Here is a 19,712-nt window from a genome sequence, read left to right as displayed (position 1 = left end):
TAAAAATGAGCCTGGAGAGACGCAGACTGCAGAACGTAGCGCTATATGTGTTTTGCTTTTGTGGGACTGTTTCTCCTTCAGTATCGGCCCTTCTCTTGATTGCTGGTTCCATAATCACCAGTTTTATAGATTGTTATGTTTAAGATGAGGGATTTTTCAAAAGCCTGTGAGTGATGCTATGAGATTGCAGTACCTGGCATCTGAGACTATTGCAGAAGAAAGACAACAGCAAAGGATGGAAGCTCACTCGCTCAAAGTGGAGCAGCAGCTGAGTCAAAGCCGGGGTTCTCAGGGGACAAACAGGTCCCGTGCTTGTGTTGCTCTGATGTGCTAATTCCATCCTTCTCTGAACAGTGTTGATCAAGCTGCAGGTTGGGAACTATTCCTGAGTTGTGAAATCAGTTGGGTGGACTACTCAGCATTTTTACAAGATTAGGGAAATCGAACAGAAAGTATCAGAATGCACTGCGTGTAGTAAGGGTAAGTAAGGTTTCATAAAACGCAGGAGTGTGTGTACTGACTTGCAATGTAAAATGTATTTTTTATGTGGGTCAGAGTCAAAAAGAAATTTCAAAGCTATTGTCATAGAGAACGTTCTTTAATAATACCAAGTGACAAGATAAAAAATATGGTGGCATTAAAATCTCAGGTCTTTGGAAAAGTAGACTTTATAAGAATTTTCCACAAGAATTTTGCAGCAACAGACTTGAGTTGTTTCAAACCAGAGTAGACGGGACATTCTCAGAAACTGCGCTCATTGGCAGGTCGGACCTCTCGGTAAATGAGTGAAGGTGAGCAGCTGTGTGTGGGGGTGGGTAGCTGACTCAACACGTGTTGACTTTTGGATCCCAGACACGTAAAATCTACGTACGTTCAACTTTTGCTAATTTAGGATAATACAGGAGAGGCTACCGGATCAGAGAATTCAAAATACTAGATAAGAAAGATATCGTTTGTATTTGTTTTGGAATATGCTACTTGAGGTTTCTTACTAGATTTACTTCACTGTTTACATTTCCTATCTAGTTGCGTTAAAATGAGTTTCCTTCTCTGACGGTGGAGGAAGGTGGTGACTCATAAGCAAAGCGAATGATTGGAAGTCGCCACTCTGAGATTAAAATTTGCCTCGTATAATCTGTGAAGAAGCCATTTACAAGAGATTTTGCAGCTGGAAAAATTCACATTATGACATGTATCTTTGAGTATTATTTCTTCTATTGCATGGTATCTGCCATAAAGAAAGATTTCATTTGTCTAGTCAGTCTTGAGTCCTGTTGAAGATGAATTTGTCTCAGAAGTACCAAAGTGTTTTTATTATTGGGAAGCTTTACGCCTGAGTCTGTCTTGTAGAGTCTGCAGGATGTGGATAGCCTCATATTTTGATATTCATGCACACACTCACCTGGATTGATCCATGCAGTCCCCAGCCAGGCCTCTGCCGCTTTCTGAGGAGTTAACCCAAGAGCTTGGTGTAGAATGGGTCAGCAGTGACCTGGGTGTAAGGAAATCATTCATCTAAGTACTAGTGTATTTTAACTTTATTTTAAGATACTTTAAAACATCTATACTTGAAATTCCCCCCGAAAGAAAGCACTCAGTGAAGAGGAGATGGGGGTAAGCGATGAGGAGGCACTGAGGAAGAGAGAAAGAGCAGTGAAAAAGCTCAGTTGCAAGGATTTGGCCCCAAGCCCATGAGCGGAAGCATTTTTAAGTCTCGTTCTTCGGCAGTATTGCTGCAATCCTAGGCAATCTGACTTCTGTAAAGCAGCGTTTTGAGAGCTTGCACCAAAAGATTGAAGTGTGGTTGTTGCTTTTTGAATTGGTATTTGCTGAAAATTCATCTTTCAGTCTGTTCCTCACTTGGGTGTTGGAGCTATGTAGTCTTCTCTTTAATAGTTAGCAATCAGATTTCTTCAAAAGGAAAAAAACTCCCTTGCAAAATTATCTTTAAAAAAAAAGTTGCTGATTAACGAGCACTAGCTCTTGGTAAGAGTGCCGTAGATTTCTTGGCAGCACACATCTTTATTCATGAACACCTTTTGAAATTCAGTTTTGCATGTATTTAATGCAATTTTTTGTTCAAAATGAATGAAGTTGTTTAAAACCAAGAATAAATACCCCACATTTAGTCCTTTGAAACAATTAAAATATTTAAAAGTGATTGTCCTTGAAAAACCTTGTTGCATAGAAAAGCTTATTGGCTCTCACCTAAAAGTTGCTCTTTGTATGTCTTAAAAATATTAAACACAACCTCTATCCAAACCCTATCTGTCTTTTTTGCAGAAATTGACAAGCTGACATTAAAATTCATATAGAAATACAGGGAAAATACAGAAATACAGAAAAGCCAACACAATCTTGAAAAAGAAGAGCAGAGCTGGAGGACACACACTTAACAATTTCAAACTTAGCGCAAAGCTACAATAATCAAGACTAGCGTATTAGCTTGTGTGTTGACATATAGATCAATGGAATAGAATTGAGATCCAGAAACAAACCCATACATTTATAATCAACCGATTTTTTCAACGGTGCTAAGAGAATTCAGTGGTAAAGAATAGCCTTTTCAACAAATGATGCTGGCACAACTGGATAGCCTTGTGCAAAAAAATAAAGTCGGACCCCTGTGTCACCCCATATACAAAAATTAATACAAAATTCCTCGAAGACCTAAATGTAAGAGCAAAAACTATGAAATTCTTAGAACAGGAGGGAAATCTTTGTGACCTTGATTTAGGTAATCGTTTCTCAGCTATGACACCAAAAGAACAAAGAACAAAAGAAAAAATAAATTGATTGAATGTCATCAAAATTGAAAACTTTTGTGCTTTGAAGGATAGTGTCAAGAAAGTGAAAATACAACACACAGAATGGGAGAAAATATTTGCAGATCATATATCTGATAAGGGTTTGATATTCAGAATATGTAAAGAACGCTTACAACTCAACAATAAAAGACAGCCTAATTTTAAAATGAGCGAAGGATTTGAATAGATAGTTCTCCAAAGAAGATATATAAATGGTCAGTAAGTACACAAAAACCTTTTTAACCTTTTTTTCGTTAGGTAAATGCACGTCAAAACCACGATGAGATACCACTTCACACGTTAGGGTGGCTATGATCAAAAAGATGGACAATCACAAGTGCTGGTGAAGATGTGGAGAAACTGGAACTGTCCTATGTTGCTGGTGGGAATGTAAGATGGTCCAGATGCTTTGAAAAGAGTTTGGAAGTTCCTCAAAATATAAAACGTAGAGTTACCATATGTTCCAGCAATTATACTCCTAGGTGTAGACTCAAGGGAGTTGAAAACATATGTCCACACAAAAATTTGCACATTGATGGTCATAGCAATATTATTCATAAAAGCCAAAAAGTAGAATCAACCCAAATGTCCATCAACTGGTGAATGGATAAACAAAATGCTGTATATTCATACAACAGAACATTTTTCAGCTATGAAGAGTGATGCAATGCTGATGCATTCTACAACATGAATCAACCCTGAAACCATTGTGCTAAGTGAAAGGAGCCGTACATCAAGCCCGCATCTCGTAGGATCCATTTGTATGAAATGTCCAGATCAGGCAAATCCACAGAGACAGAAAGTAGATTAATGGTTCGCAGAGGCTGGAGGGAGGAGGGAATGAAGAGTGACTGCTGATGAGTAGGGGATTTCCTTGAGAGGATGAAAATATTTTGGAATTAGATAGTCAGGATGGTGTATAATAATACCACTAAATTGTACACTTTGAAAAGACAAATTTTGTGGTATGTGAATTTTATCTCAATAAAAACAAAAACAAAGACCTTTTAGGAGACAATTGAGGAACTTTGGACATAGCCTAAATGTTAGACAATATTACAGAATAATTTATAATTTTCTTAGGGTAAAAATGATATTATGGCTATAAAAGAAGAACATTATTTTTAATTGACAAATTTTGAAATATTTAGGGATAAAGTTTAAGATGTTTGCATTTGCTTTCAAGTGACTTAGCAAAAGAGAAATATTTTTATACATATATAAATAAAGCAAAGTTAGCAAAATATTACCAGTGGTCCCACCTGAGTGTCCACTGTACTTTTCTTTCAACTTTATTTGAAAATTTTCATAAAATAAAGTGGGGAAAAGGAAAAAAGAAAAGAAGTCCCCTAAAGTTTCATCATTTGTCACATGGTAATTACCATTTTGTCTCCTTTATGGGTTGGTTGTGAAACTCAAGCGATAATTTGTAAAATGATACACAGATTTTACTGGTTTCTGTTTAAAACTCTGCATTTTTAGATATTGGAGTGTCCATCACCAACGAATTGTGACAGATGTAAAACCATTATTTTATGATGACTGTTTTCTACCCTCATCCTTTTATTTTATAAATTTAAGGCATGCTTTACTTTTCTATTCAAACCCTTTTTAGAAAAAAATTTCTGGACCACTTAGGGTAGGTGATGAATAGTTGGCACTGGTTATTCTGATAGCTAACTTCATTTTCCAAGTTGGGGGAGAAAAAAAGTGTATCAGGGCCATCTTCGGAAAGTAAAAACAGAAATGTTGGACTTACCTAGAAACTCACATTGTGGGCTTCTTGAGAGGAACATACATGGATATAGATATCTTGTAAATAGGATTGATGAGCTGACGGGATCAGGAACTAGGAAGAATAGGGAGAGCTTAGGGAAAATATCGTATAGACAAACCTCGTTTAAAGCTCATGAAGCAGCCCTCCTGGTGCTCAGGCCCTTGAGGTTCGGCATAACCCTGTCGCCCTGCCAGACCATCTACCTGACAGCCTCCTCCTGACCCATCCAACCACAAAGCTTTCTGCCATAGCGGGAAGCTTTGGACCTCTGTGCACACCCTTATCAGTAAGACAAAGACAAATTTTCAACCAAAGGATCTTACCCTTCAAGAAGTAAGAAGGGCCTTATAGACCCAGTAATGTCCTGGCAACATCTACAGCATCCGAATGCACAAGCATACCTCCATTCACTCCATCCGTTTACCCACTCACTGGCAGGCAGTGCATGTAAGCCATGAGAGCAAGAATCCCATCGATCTTGTTCACCACTCTGTGCCACCGGCATGTAGTAGCTGCTCAATTAATATGGGTTGAATAAATGAGTATTATTGAGGGCCAACTATGTACCATGCCCTATGTTGGGTATTGGGGTTACTAGGATGAATAAGACATGATCTAGCACTTGAGGGACTTTCAAACTCTTGGGAAAAACAGCCATAAACAGATTATTATAATATTGCAAGTACAATGAAAGGGTTGTGTGTTGGTGTTTTGAGATCACAGAGGGTGGGTAGACTCAGGAAGACTTTCCATTAGTACTTTTAGTGACAGTAGGGGTGGCTTGTTTCACCGAAGAATTGCCTCCATTCTGGTAGGTTAACTGAAACCCAGAGGCCTGGGTTACCAAGGTCTACACTCATTTGTACATATTTGGCAGTTATTAAAAAACAAAACCAAAAAACCCTGGAAATGGCCTGTTCCCTGCTGACTAGTGTCTGATAACACCTCCTGGTGGGGCTCAGATCTCTTCTGCAGGAAGTGTTCTCTGATCAGTCCTCAGATTCAACTTCCGCTTCCATTCTCTGCCTTTGTTTTGCTAATTTGTGCTGACAGTCGTTGCTTTGAATTGCTGTTACTTGTTTTGTGTGTCTATATGATTTTTCTCACTGGATTGTCAAAGGATGAACGCAGCTCGTTCTTCCACTTCTGTTTTAGTTCGTTCTTCTTCCTTCACAAACACCTTCAAATAGAACTTTGCCCAAGGCAGTTCCTTCATTATGGTTGATCAAACGTGTTGACTTATAACCTAACTGATTGTCACCAACCACAACGCAGTTGTGGGTCTTCCTTTCCCTTCTCTCTTGACTTGAGGCCTACTGTGATTTCCTCCTTATGAAAGAATTCTTCCGCTTCCTCCCACAGGGTGGACAGCCTCTCTGATTTCCCTTTGGTTCAGTGACTAAGTGACCCAGTGAGACAATGACCAGTCAGAGCTGGCACTACAAAGCAGGACTTGGATGACAATAGCTTTGCTCTAAGCTTCCGCCTCTCATCTGTCCTTCCTGGGATGTGTTCTTATTCCTTTTTCTTTCCATTCCTAAAACATACTCACAGGCTAGGATCTGAAACCCAGATCCTATAGGATTATAGGTTAATTACAGTTCAATAACCCAGCAAATCTTAAACTAAGGAGTGAAACTCAAACCATGGAATTTCACATATAATCCTGCAAGAGGAGAAAGTATTTTCTGGCCAGCTTAGTCTCCTCACCCATCTACTTCAGCGCCCTAGTTAACTCACATCTAAAGCCAGCGTGCTCCCTGGGGGTCACCACTTCATATCTGAAGTTGGCTCTCGTTGTTGTCTTCTTGGTGACAACTTGATATTTATGTGAAATGAAGTGATAATTTCATTTCCTGTCCCTTGTTCAAAGATGCCCAATACACAAACTCCATCTAACAAGTCTCTACCAATCATTAGCACTTGGTAAGAAATCAGACCCAGGGGACGGAATAGTCCAGAGAAAAGCCTCTCTCCCTTGAGTGCTTCCTTTAACAAAAAGTTGACACTCCTGCAGCAGGAAAGGCTGAGAGGAAGGAGAGGAAAAGCTTAATGTGCAATTTTCCAACCTTTGCTGGGGATAAATTGGGTAAGCACTGGGATTCACCAGAATCCGATTTTCTAATCATCTCGAGAAGGCAGCTTATAAGCTGAGCATGAATTTAGAGATGTTCTTACAAGGAGAACCAGGCAGCACAAGTGTTGTCTTTTTGATTTACAGCTGCAATAGCAGACCCTTCATGCATTTCAGATGATGTGATCATATTCTATCAAACTCTATGGCTCTAGTGTGAGCCCTGTGTAGATCACTTACTGACTCTCCTGATATTAAAAACAGCAGAATATGAACATTTCTTTCTTTGGGAGCGTAACAGAGAGATGGACGCTATGCAGTTCTGTGACTGTATAAGCCAAAATAATGTTATCAATCATCTGTTAATAACCGAGGCCACTATAAAAGTTAATTCGGATTCAGGTAATAGATAGAAGTATTTAAAGACAGGGAACTGAAATCATAGGTTAGAAGTACCTAATGTCATGAATAGTTCCTGAAAGTTTCTATATGAGACACTGCTTTTTAAAAGAAACCCGTGTCTCAGAACAGTTGTTTAATCACAATAACATGGAAACTTCCTACGTTAATTTCTTTCAAATAATATTGCTTTATATGCACGACCTTGGTGTCAGGGTAGAGTTGCTCTGATCCAGCTCTACCCTTGCTTGTAACCCCAGTGTCTCATCAGCTGGAGTCCCAGCCTTACAGCACCACCTTCCAGTGTTTCAGTTCTCTGCACATCTATTAGCAGTCTTGAGGGCTGACCTCTGGCTTACTAACGTTCGCCAGTGTCCCCCCAGGTGAGTGAATGAATCAATCAGTGCTCCCAGTCTCCTTCTGGGGAAGCTCTCGTCCCTGACGCAGGAGTATCTCCTTTCTGCAACTCACGGAGGACTCTGTCTGGCTAAGGCTGTGCTGTTCCATGTATTATGAATAGAGCGATTGACAACCTGACAATGCCCCCTCCTTTGTGCTTCATTATAGCTCATTCTCATTTTGCCCTTCCTCTCACTATTTTGGGTATAGAACTTTTTCCTCCTTTGGTGGGCTGGTGGGTGGGAGATGGACTCAGAGGTACAGAACTGAGGGGATCGTGCTCTTCAGTTTCATCGCATGATCAGTCTGTGCAAGGCCATCTTTTGCTTTCTTCCCTCTGTTCGTTTTTCTGCCTTCATCCACTTTCCTCACACCCATTCCTCCCTATAAACATCCTGACTGGGTACATATATGTATGCTCTTCCAAACCATTCTTAATTTATGTAGATACATGTGCTTTACTGAAAAACAGTACTTCTACGTATACTGTGTATAGCTTTGGTGCATAGCTTCTTAAAGGCAATAAATGGAATTGTGCTCTGGATGGGTCTGCTCGGGCTGCCAGAACAAAATACCACAGACCAGTGGCTTGAACAACAGAAATTTATTTTCTCACCGTCTAGAGGACAGAAGTCCAAGCTCAAGGTGTGAGCAGGCTGGGTTTCTCTGAGGCCTCTCTCCTTAACCTGCACGTGGCTGCCTTCTTGCTGTGTCCTCTCCTGGCCTTTCCTCGGTGCATGTATGTCTTTGTGTCTCTGTGTGTCTTGATCTCTTCCTCTTACAAGGACAACAGTGAGATTAGCTTAGGGCCTTACCCTATTGGCTTCATTTTAACTTAATCACCTCTTCGAAGACTTTATCTCCAAATACATCCTCAAGTACTGGAGGTGAGCCCTTCAACATATGAGTGTGGGGAGGGGGGAACAGATTTCAGTCCATAACATGTTCTATATCTCATTGTTTCTTCTTTTTCTCTCAATATTCTGTTTCTGAGGTCAGCCTGTGATGCTATATGCAGCCTAGTTTGTGACTTATGACAGATAGAATTCCATTATATAGACTATGCCATATCTTATCCATTTCCCAAGAGATGGAGCCCCTAGTTTTCCTGAAACTCTTTGCTACCACAAACAATGATGCAAAGAACATGCTCAATGTATAGCTCCTTGTGGGTCTTGCAAGAAATTCTCTAGATTATATAGCGGAAGTGGGCTTGCCAGGATGCAGACTATACACATGTTAAGTCTCAATAAGTGCTTCCACACTTCCATATTGTTTTCCAGAATCATCTGATCAGCTGTGGCTGAGGATTCCTCTTCCCCAACACCATTGCCAGCACTTAATGCTCTTTCTAAGGTTTTCCACTCTAATGGGCAAAAAAATTATCTTGTCGTTGTTTTATTCAGCATATTTCCCTCAGTCCCTCTTCTCAGGAACTCCTTTTATCCAAGGATGTTGCAAGTGCTCAAACTGAGGCGTGGTTTGAGGAGGAGCAGGTTGCCAGCTCATCTGCATTTACGCTGTCTATTTTTTACCCGCAGCTTCCAGAGCTTCCAAGATACCATCTTACTGGCCCTGTGGTTGTGGCAGAGATGGCAATGATCTGCTCACGGCAATGCTGGGGAGAGAAAAGAACACAACTAGAAATTCCCTGCCAGCCTATCCCCATTTGGGGCTATAGATCATGCCTCATCACCTACCCGCCCCAGACCCAACCACCTTCTATTCCTCAAAGAGTTTTTTATTGTTTTTGTTTTGTTTTCTTTTGTTTTTAAGTTGCAGAGCCATCTCTAGCTCTTCTTCAGCTTCTCTTGGGTTGGGCTTGGGGAAACGAATCATCAGTGGAATTTCTTGGACCTGCAATTGAACCTGTAATTGCTCAGACATCTATGTTTTGTTAGCATTGATGTTCTGATTCACTAGGGCAATAATTTTTTGCCGAAGGAAGCCCCTCAACTGCCATTGACTCATGGGCCAATGGTAGACAAGGTCAACCTTCAGAGGTCATCCAGCCTATCCTCCCAGGAAAATCTGCACCCAACACTATCACAAAGGGACAGAGAGCAAATCTCTGCTCAAGTGCTGAAAGGTCTGGCTCTACCTTCTGTGGTTATTACACCTACCACTATCTTGAATATTATAGTAGACGTTCTGAGGTACCATCCAGGTCCCCCTTCAGGAATGAAGGATTTTTTACCCCAGCTGTTGGGAGTGCTGCCGGCAGATAGTCTTCAGCTGTCAGCCCTTTTCAGGGATTGCCTTAGCTGAAGAGATAAGAGGAGATATGATGATGATGATGATGATGATAAATGTAAGGGAGAACTCAAGCAACAATTAAGCAAAGTTCCCACCTTTGAGGAGCCCACAGTCTTGTTAGGAAGACAATTCATAAATAAAAAGAAATATAATTGAGAATACAAGATAATATGTGATAAACCACAAGGATGAGCCAGACAGCAGTTACAGTAATTTGGGAATTTGGAGGAACAGGCATGATGTCCTTTTGCTCAAGGCTAGTCATGGTAGATTCTGTATATGGGAGGGATTTGTAAAGTGTCTTGAGGCTGGATGAAATTAGCTAGCATATATTGCAAATATGGTTGATCTAGGGATTTCTTAAGTCTATCAGATACTGTCTATCTTATTTCAAACAAGATTGATATGTATTTGGGAGAGTTCATCCCTGCAATGAGCATGGGAGCTGTCGAATAATAGCTGAATTTTATCCCCCCCACCAAATGCTTACTCATCCTCACAACTACCCTATGAGATGGGTACCATTATCTTCCCACTTTCTGGATAAGGAAGTAAGGCGCAGGATGGTTGTGACTTGTCCAGGATAACACAACCAGCAGGTGGTTGTGTTGAGATCCAAATCTAAGCAGTTGGAGCCAGAGCACATGTTTTCCTACCCTGTTTTCAAGGCAGGTACTGTTTTCCTTTGAGACACCCAAATATGAGAACTGGATTGAATCTGTTTATGAAGTGATAGTTATGGATAAGCTACGATGCCTCTGGGAAGAGGAGCTTGTTTATCATTTCTCATCTCTTCTGCAAAAGCAATTTTGCAGCAGCTCCGGTTACATCATGAGTAAATGAAGCAGGTGCTCATTAGGCCTGCAGGCTGGTGTAACTCTCACTTTGCAATTGCTGTATGAAGTGGAGAAGACGGGCAACCCTAAATGTTCGCCACGGAAACCTGGACATCATTTCTATTCATGTGGAGTTCGTTAACCCAAGTTTCTTTAAACTGAGCTTTATGAAGCAGACAAATATTTCTGGGTGTGGAAAGGTGAAGGAGAGGAAAGTGGTATATCTTCAGAATAAAAAACAAAAGCAGAAGCAATAGGAAAATATTCCCTGCTCTTTCCTTTTATGGTGGTCTCTGAAGCACATATGCACAGACTGCCTTCGTGTTTTCAGCGCAAGTTAATAAAAGAGTCATTTATTTTGGAAATGAGACAATACCCTACCTGATGGCTCAACTCTCTTGACTCCAGCCTTTGCAGCTTTAATGAGAGGAGAATGTGTGGTATTGTGAGATGTCTCAACAGAACCCATCCAAACGGGATTTTACAAACATGGCAAGGGCTGCATATCGATCCAAGGGATTCCGGAAGTCACAGACTCGTTGTAACAACTCTTCTCTGGTAAAGTGTCTGCTGCCATTCACCCGAGCGTAAACATGGGATCAAAGTTCTGATTCCCCCAAGATTAATCATTTTCTTCTTTATCTGCATCAAAGTCCTTTGATATGGCAAAACTTCCTTTTTCAATTGAACTTACTGTATGTTTAGATTTCAATCAATAACAGTAAATATTGACTTGAAAGGTTACTACTTACTTGGGGGAAAAGGGTTATCGCTAGAAAAATTCCCATTTGCAACTTTCGTGCTCCTTTCCAGAAAAGAGTTTTATTTCAAAATCATCAATGTGAGAAAACAAAGTTTGGCGCAAATTCCTTCACTGTTTCGCTTTCTTATTTCAAAACATTGGGAGGACTTTTTCCAATTTTGCAGCGTAGTTACCACAAGCACAGAGTTTGGACTCACAAGTGCTTGAGCTGATTTGTGACTCTATAATTTCTCATTGCCTAACGCTGGGCAAGACACCAGCCTCATAAGAGCAGACAATGACATGATCTATGTTTTATGGTGCTTTTGAGTTTCAAAAGATGCAATCAATATAAAGAATTTAGTTCAGTGCCTGGCATATAAGTGCTCAGTAAATATTAGCTGTTAACGATATTATAATATTGAAAAACACATATGTGTATGCAAGTTATGATGTGTGAGTGTTAATATAATCTAAAAACTGCTACAGCTTACAGGATCCAGATGTAAGTGGGCTCAGCAATTTTCTTAAAAGATCAATAAATCTTACAACTCCTTGAGCAGAGATGTCATTTGTTCAGGAATATCCAACATGATTTTTAAAAATTAGGCATGCACGCCAAACCGGCTTGACTTTGTACTTTAAAATGGTGAATATATTTTCACTTTAGAATTCAAATTCATAGGTTCACAATGCCCAGTATAGTTAAAATAATGTGTATATGAATACATACTAATTGAAATGATAATATATGCTAATCAAATATACACATAGTGTGTATGTGTGTGTTTGTGTGTAAATGTGACCATCAATATTTCAAATAGGGAACCACAGGCCTGTCAGTTAGTGTCAATGGCCTCTTTTTTCATCATAGACAACTGGGGAACTGAATTGAAGAATCATTTTCACATATTTTTTCAAAACGCGGGTGCCTGGGCCTCACCCTGGACTTAGTGAATGAGAATTTCCAGGAATGGGATCCAAATACTCACACTTTTAACACCATGGTCCTGCCATAAACAGTTGGAAAACTGGGGGAGAATATATGATAGCATGGTTTTTAGACATTGGATAGCAGGCTGTGCAAGACTTCGACCCACGGAAGGAGGCCAACAAATGAGGTAAGTCCTTCAATTGCTCCAGCTTCCTGCCTGGAGGCTGTTTCCAGGCCTCAGCTCAGGAAGGGGGAACCCAAACAGCACCTGAGGGCTTGCTATGGGGTTCTGGGAGGCTAAGGTGGCTAGAATTTGTGGATCAGAGTGCCAGAGAAGAGGAATTTGCACAGAAAAAGCTCTGGAGATTAGCAGAGGGTTCTTGAGTTTCTGACTAAGTACTGATCTATGCACACGTGAGCTGAAACTCAGTGAGCCTGGGGAAAGACCCACCCTCCAATCTCCGCTTCCTTCATCCTCCCCAAAGAAAACACCTCAAGATTATTTTTGCCTGTTTTTGAACTTTATATAAATGGAGTTATATTATATATGTATTTTGTGCGGGTTGCCTTTTTGGCTTGACGTTACGTTGGTGAGGTTGATCCGTGTTGTGTGGCAGTAGCATTTTGATTGTCATTGCTAATGTTCTTTTATTTTATGATTAAACCATACAGTATTTGTCATTTGATGGTTGAGGCAGCATTGGTTATTATTTTTACTATTACAAATAATGATGCTATGAATATTCTCGTGTATGTCTTTTGCTTCACATATGTAAGCATTTTTCTTCAACATCAACCTAGAAGGAGACTAGCTGGGTTGTAAGATACATTTACATGTAATGTACATTTTTTCCAGAATGGTTGCACCAATTTCACTCCCACCAACAGTGTATGAGAGTTCTGGTTGTTCCATAGTCTCACCAACACTTGATATAGACAGTCTTTTTAATTTGAGCCATTTTGTTGGGGGTGTAGTGGTATCTTATTGTGGTTTTAGTTTGCGTGTTTTCCTGATTGGTAATAATATTGAGCATCTTTTCATATGTTTATTGATCATTTGAATATCCTTCTATACGATTATTTATATTTTTCTTACAGATTTATAAAAATTATTTTTACATATTCTGCATACAAGCCCTTTGTCTGTTATATATTTTTCCAATATCTTCTCCCACTCTGTGGTTTGCCTTTCACTCTCTTATTGGTGTCTTTTGATTTAGGAATAGGAGTTCCTAAATTTAATTTACTCTAATTTATTCATCATTTCTTTTGTGGTTAGTGCTTTTGGGTCCCATTTAAGAAAGCTTTGCCACCTCACTTCATGAAGATATTCTCCTATTTTTTTTCTAGAATTTTTTCCTACTTTGACGGTGGGAGCAGTCAAAAAATAGCTGAATTTTATTTCCAGTTTTCTTTTTCATATGGATATCTAATTGACCAAACACTAATTTTTGGAAGATCATTTTCTCTCTTCTCTGCTATGCCACCTTTCACATAAATCAAGCATCCATATGTGGGTGGGTCTTTTGCTGGATTCTATTGTGTTCTTTGTTTCTATTAGTCTATCCTTGTGCCAATACTGCAGTCTCAGTTGCATAGCTTTATAACACATCTTGACATTCAGCAGTGTGGCTCCTCCAACTCTGTTCTTTTTCTTTAAGATCGTCTCAGTTATTATTCGCCCTTTGTATATCTGCATAAATTTTAGAATCAGTTGATCAATTTCTACCTTTCGGTGTCAGTTGTAGTAAATGTGTTCTGGGAATTTTTTCATTTTACCTAAACTTTCAAATCTCTCATCATAATCCTAGTATCCTCATATTGTCTTTTTTTATTGTCAGAAGGACCTGTGTTAATATCTCTTCTTCATGTCTGTTTTTGGTTATTTGTACCTTCTCTCTTTTTTTTGTTGATCACTCATACCAAGGTTTTATCACTTCTCGTAGTCTTTTCACAGAATCAACTTTGGCTTTGTTAGTCTTCTTCCTTTTACGTTTCTTTCCTTCTAAAATAATTTATGTTCTTGTACTTCCCTACTTCTACTTACTTTGGGTTTCATTTGCTTTTATTTTTGCAGCTTCTTGGGATAGATACTTAAATCACTGGCTTTAAGCCCCTTTGCTTTTCTAGTATCTATGTTGACATTTATATTTTTCCTTAAGAACTACTTTTTTTCAGCAAGCAAACTTTATTACGCCTGATTTTCGTTACTATTCAGCTCACATGTTTTCTGACTTCTATTATGGTTTCTTCTGGGTCACATGGGTTATTTAGAAGTATATTGGTTATGTTCCAAACATATGGGAATTTTCTAGTTTTTGGTGGTGGTGGTATTGTTATCTATATTAATTCCACTGTGGTCAGAGAATATACTCTCTAATTTTAACCTTATGAAATTTGTTAGAGCAGCTGATGAACTAGCATATATTTAATTGTGATAATGGTTCTGCAGTTTTTGGGTGCACTGCTCTACACATGACAGTGAAGTCAAGAGTGCTAATCATCAAGTTCTTAATATCAGTTATTATTAATATTAGAATTTACCAGCTAGAATGTCTATTTCGTTCTTCCCTTTAGTTTCCATTTCTCCACTAAAATTCTCTATTTTTCTTTTAGCTCCTTGAACATATTATTTTAAAGTTCATATCTGATAACTTCATCAGATAAAATAATAGACACCTATCATATGTTTTATTTTGTTGACTTTCAGTTAAGTCTTATCTTCTCAAATACCCAAAGGTTTTTGATTGGGTATCAGACACTGTATATGAAAAATGGAGAAGAAATGGAAGCTCTCAATAATGTCATCTTTCTTCCGAGAGAATTTTCTTTTACTTGGGGAAGTCAGCCGTGAGCTGTGGCCTCCAGATCACCTTATAATCAGAAGTTAAAATGATTTGAAGTAGGATGTCAATATCTGGAGATACTGGTCTATTTCAAGCTTACTTGTACTCCTAGCCTATGTCCCCTTGGGGTCCCAACTCACCTCTAGACATAGATTGCTCCTCTTTGGCAAGCTTTGAACTTTAGTCCTTGCCCCATAGACCTGTGTCTAAAAGTTCTGCTCAGCTTCTCATTTACTGCTTGTAAGAATGCCATTTCTCTTGAAAGAATAGTGGCACCAAATGCCACACTCACGTCTTTGGGCTTCTTTTCTCTCCCTAAGATATTTTCCCCACACATCTTAACTGTCCATGTGTGTGTGTCCCAACTTTTCTAGTTCTCAGTGGGGAGTTTGGTCCAAACAACTAATTTTTGATGGTTAAAAGGTAGAACGCCTAGCCCAGAGAATTTTAAGCTAACAGAGCAATCTCATCTCATCTTATGTGTTAATTGGTTCAGTAAACGCAGACCTACATCTGGAATTCTCCTGGCACATTAAAAAAGGATTGTTGTTGTTTTCAGTCACTAAGTTTTAGAGTGGTTTGCTATACATCCATGGATAACTGATGCAGATTTTGGCGCTTGTGCCTGCTTTTGGTACTGCTGCCATAAGAAAAACCCAAAACATATCACTGGCTTTGGCACCACGTGGTTGGCGGAAGCTGGAATGGATACCAGGAGAATGTTAGTGAAAACCTAAAGGGCTTTGAGAAGAATGTTAGCAGAAGTCTAAAAGCCCCCAAGGAAGCTTCCAGAAAGGGCCTACAGGAAAGAGAGGAAAATATTATTGGAAGCTGGAGAAAGGGGGCCCTTCTCATGTAGTAGCAGAATGTGAAAAATGTAAAATGTAATAATAAACTTGATGATCTAGCTGAGGATGTTTCCATGGAGAGCACCAATGGTTCTGCTTGAGTTTTTGTAGCTGCCTGTGGTAAAATGGGAGAAGAGAGGTGAACCAAAAAGGAATTGTGGCAGGCAGAATTCTAAGATGGCCTCTAGGATCTCTACCTCCTGTACCCGTGATTAGATTACATTATATGGCAGAAGAAATTTCACAGACGTAATTCAAGTCCCTAATCAGTTAACTTTGGGTTAAGCAAAAGAAGATTGTCCCAGGTGGGCTTGACCTAATCAGATGAGCCCTTAAAAGGGACTGATCCCTTTCTATGAAGAGATCTCAAGTGTGGGAGGGCTGTGGAAGGCAACATGGCCTGGACCTGAGAGTGTCCTCTAAGAGCTAACAGCAGCAAGAAACAGGGACATCAGTAATACAGTCCAAGGAAATGAATTCTGCCGTCAACTGAGAGAGCTTGGATCTTTCCCCACTTGAGCCTCCGGATGAAGACGCAGATGGCTGACAGCTTAATTTCAGCCTTGTGAGACCTGAGTAGAGACCCCAGCTGAAATATGCTGCACTCCTGATCCAGAGAAACTGAGATGATAAAGTTGTGTTGCTTTAAGCTTCTAAGTTTGTGATAATTTGTTCCCTAGAAATAAAAAAATGAATACAGCAATTGCTCAATTTTCAAGCAAAATTTAAAGAAATATAAAGAAGCCAGGACTTTTTAGATTTGAAAATAAAAGTATACCTTTTCTTAATCTCTTAAAATGGCAAACTATTCTCAAATTAAGAAATGGCTTCCAGGCAAAAATCAAATCTAGGATGAGCCTGAAAGATCCTTTTGTAAAACCTCAGAAAAATTTAAGATGGCACCTCATAGACTCTTTCAAATAGACAAAAATCCTTCTAACGATCTTAGAGCATGCCTCGCAGACTCTCTGTTAAGTAATAGGACTTCTTAGAATCTTGAAGGATTGTTACATAGCAGCTTCATAAGGACTCCAAGGCAGAAGAGAGCTTATCTTGAAAAGATTTGAGGTTGTGCCTTTCTCAAAAGGACCGAAACTTAGTATGATTCATGGAGAACCCATTGAATATTTAAGAGAATTGTCCTAGTGAAAGCACTGTCAGCTTGAACTGAGAACCAAGAACTAAGGGGCAGTACTGGGATTTCATCAAAAAATTAATTTTTTCCAGCTTCAACCTTTGAATCAACTTCCTGACTTCCAATTCTCTCTCCTCCATGATGGCCAGTGGCAAAACTAAGCCAAAGCAGCTAATGTCTTGCATTGAAACCCACGGTCTCGCTGTGAGGGTAAGAAACTTTCGACACTAGCTTTTGTGCTTTAGGTCAGTTTTCCAGCTCAGGTGCCCTTGGGCTGCCACAGACTTTTCCAAGCAAAAGGAGAGCAAGGCTGTGGGAGAGAGAACTAACCAGCTGGCTCCTCCTTTTTTGCTTCAGTATTCCACATCCTTCTCATGATTAAATACACATGTTTGAGCATGAATCCCTGTGCAAGCTTGTGTAGGCATGCGTATATGTTATGTGCATGTGTGTGTCTGGGTATCATCCCAAGGGTATCTTCAAGCAACTCTCCCCTAACCTCTCCTCACCCAACTGAAATGTCCCCTTCTTTCCAATGGAAGAGCTTTCTTTGTCTCTTTGTAACCAAATCCATTTCCCTGGTTTAAAAGAAAAAAACAGAGAGATCTTTTGTCTAACATAGGGGCGTACAAGGAAGGGAGGTGCTCATGTCAGACACTGCATAGGATGTTTTACTAGCTGTTCCCTCAGCATGGCATCTCCATGGGCCAGTCACTTAGTAATGACCCCCGGACATCCCAAATGTGGCCACTGAACTCCCAGGACGTCCTCATTAGCATAGGCCCAGCCTCTGCACAGATTCAGAGAAAAAGCAAGAAAAAAATCCGTCACTCAGGCATAGTTCTCTTGGAGATGCTTCATAGAAGAAAACGTGGGCTGACTGAATTGCATAATTCTTTCTCGACCACCCCGCCAGAAAATGTGTACTTTCTTAAAATGAGAGAGCTGAAGAAGAGAGTTGTCTAAAATGTGCAGCATATGTTTTTTTTTCCTGTCCTGAGGGAAAACCTGTTCGACTTTGGGTTTCACCACTCATAAATTATCAAGTTGTTTCTCACTTATGGCATAAGTTTCAGTCTGGTTGGTATATGCACCCACACATCAGCTGAGACTGAAGAGAGCTAAATTTACAAAACATTAAATCAATAAGCATGTGTGAATGGGCAAACAGCGTGAGATCCTAAACTTAATAGGCCACAGCACTACTGTTAATCATCTGTTTTGCAACTTCTGAAGATTTTTCTTTCTAATTTTATAGTGTTGCTAGAAGCCTAGATGAGTGAAGGTCCCTCTATCAGAAGAAGAGATCAATGTACCTCAAAATAGGAAATGAGAAATATTATCCCAGGGAGATGCAGCTGTGATAATGTCCAAAGTCCTGTGACCACTGCAAGATGCTGTATTTGTAATGAAGAAATAATGACAACAGTGCATTTCCCTTGTTATTTAAACTAATGAGAAACCCTAGAACAGACAGGGCTGCCAGATGTCTCTCAGGAAGATACCATTCTTCCAGACAGGGGTTAGAGGAAGATGTAGGAGCAAGATAATAAAAATAACATTTTTTCTCTCTCCTCTCTTTTAGGGGTCCCCCCAAAACATGTCTCCAAACCCACAAAAACAGATTGACAATGTCTTCACATTAAAAAATATCCTTCTGTAGAAGTACCCGCCTCCACCGTGGGCTGTCCTGTCATGTTGCTAAACAAATGTCCTAACAGGCCAGTCTGGAGTATTTGAACTGGATTATTTACCCACGCCCAGATCTTCTTCCAAGGACAATGCTCTGGAGGGAACCACTAGCAGATGAGAGATTTCATCTGGTGGAAGACCTTAATGACTACCACGAATGGGTGGAAGTTATAGTCCTAAAGAGTTCCGTGTAAATGCAAAGAAGGACAATGGTGTGGAGAGAGCTGAGCTGCGAGGCAGAACCCAGAGGGACTGTGGACTTGGGGTTGGTAGGGATGGAATGTGGGAATGAGAACGGAGTTGGAAAACACGTCATTAATTGGAAGTGTGTGGAAACACAAAGAACAAACTGCCTGAAGAGAAATAGGACGAGTAGGTGAGTTCTGGCCTCTCTACTCATTCATTTGCCCAACGTATAGACCAACTCTCCACGCCATATCCTAAAATAAATCCTCTGTGTTGACTCTCTCCACCTTCGCTCTACCGCCGTTACCACACATAAACATAGCTCTGGAGCTGCTTTTCTACTTAGGGGTGAGAAGGAGCAAGAAAATATACTAACGTTTGCAACAGGAGAAAATCCATATCTGCTACCCAGAAAGAGTAAGCTAGTCCATTTTCACATGTGAATGGACGAAGAAACACCTGAAGAAAACCAGAATCATAAAATGGAAAGTTCAAGATAGAGAGAATATCTGATCCCCAATAAATAGGAGATAATTTAGGAAAGAGAAGAGACTAGAAAAGGAAAAGCAACACTGAAACTATATTTCCAAAGAGATTCAAGGATGTATTTTTAAGTGTATGTATGTCTTTAAAATTCATGAAATATCTCTAAAGGATTCCTAAGACATTAATAACAACATTGTCTCTAGGGCTGGGACTTGGGTAAAAGAGTGTACTTGACACTATACATTTTTTCTTTATCTATGAAGTTTTGTTTCAGGAGCATGTGTTACTATTTAAA

The 19,712-nt window shown here is 39.7% G+C and overlaps 1 protein-coding gene across 6 annotated transcripts in view; it reads left to right on the top strand.

Annotated features, from left to right (window-relative positions):
• The window catches only part of ORC5 (origin recognition complex subunit 5), a 125,908-nt gene extending 106,695 nt beyond the window's left edge, over window positions 1-19,213 (top strand). For 2 of the 6 annotated variants that reach the window (XR_011539393.1, XR_011539390.1), the window contains 2 exons: window positions 17,146-17,263; window positions 18,639-19,213. Coding sequence is in view for 3 of the 6 variants with exons in the window: in XM_008526787.2 (XP_008525009.1) it covers window positions 18,639-18,699 (61 nt within the window). In the remaining 3 variants the exon portion in view is untranslated. Of the gene's footprint in view, window positions 1-8,997; window positions 17,264-18,638 lie in introns of those variants that run through there. The other 4 variants (XM_008526787.2, XM_008526783.2, XR_011539392.1 and 1 more) reach the window with 3 other exon arrangements.
• The last annotated feature ends 499 nt before the right edge of the window (window positions 19,214-19,712 follow it).

Source organism: Equus przewalskii, chromosome 4 (genome assembly GCF_037783145.1).
Source record: "Equus przewalskii isolate Varuska chromosome 4, EquPr2, whole genome shotgun sequence".
Lineage (NCBI taxonomy): Eukaryota > Metazoa > Chordata > Mammalia > Perissodactyla > Equidae > Equus > Equus przewalskii.
Note: the sequence above shows the minus strand (reverse complement) of the source record. Positions and strands in the feature narration are given on the sequence as shown.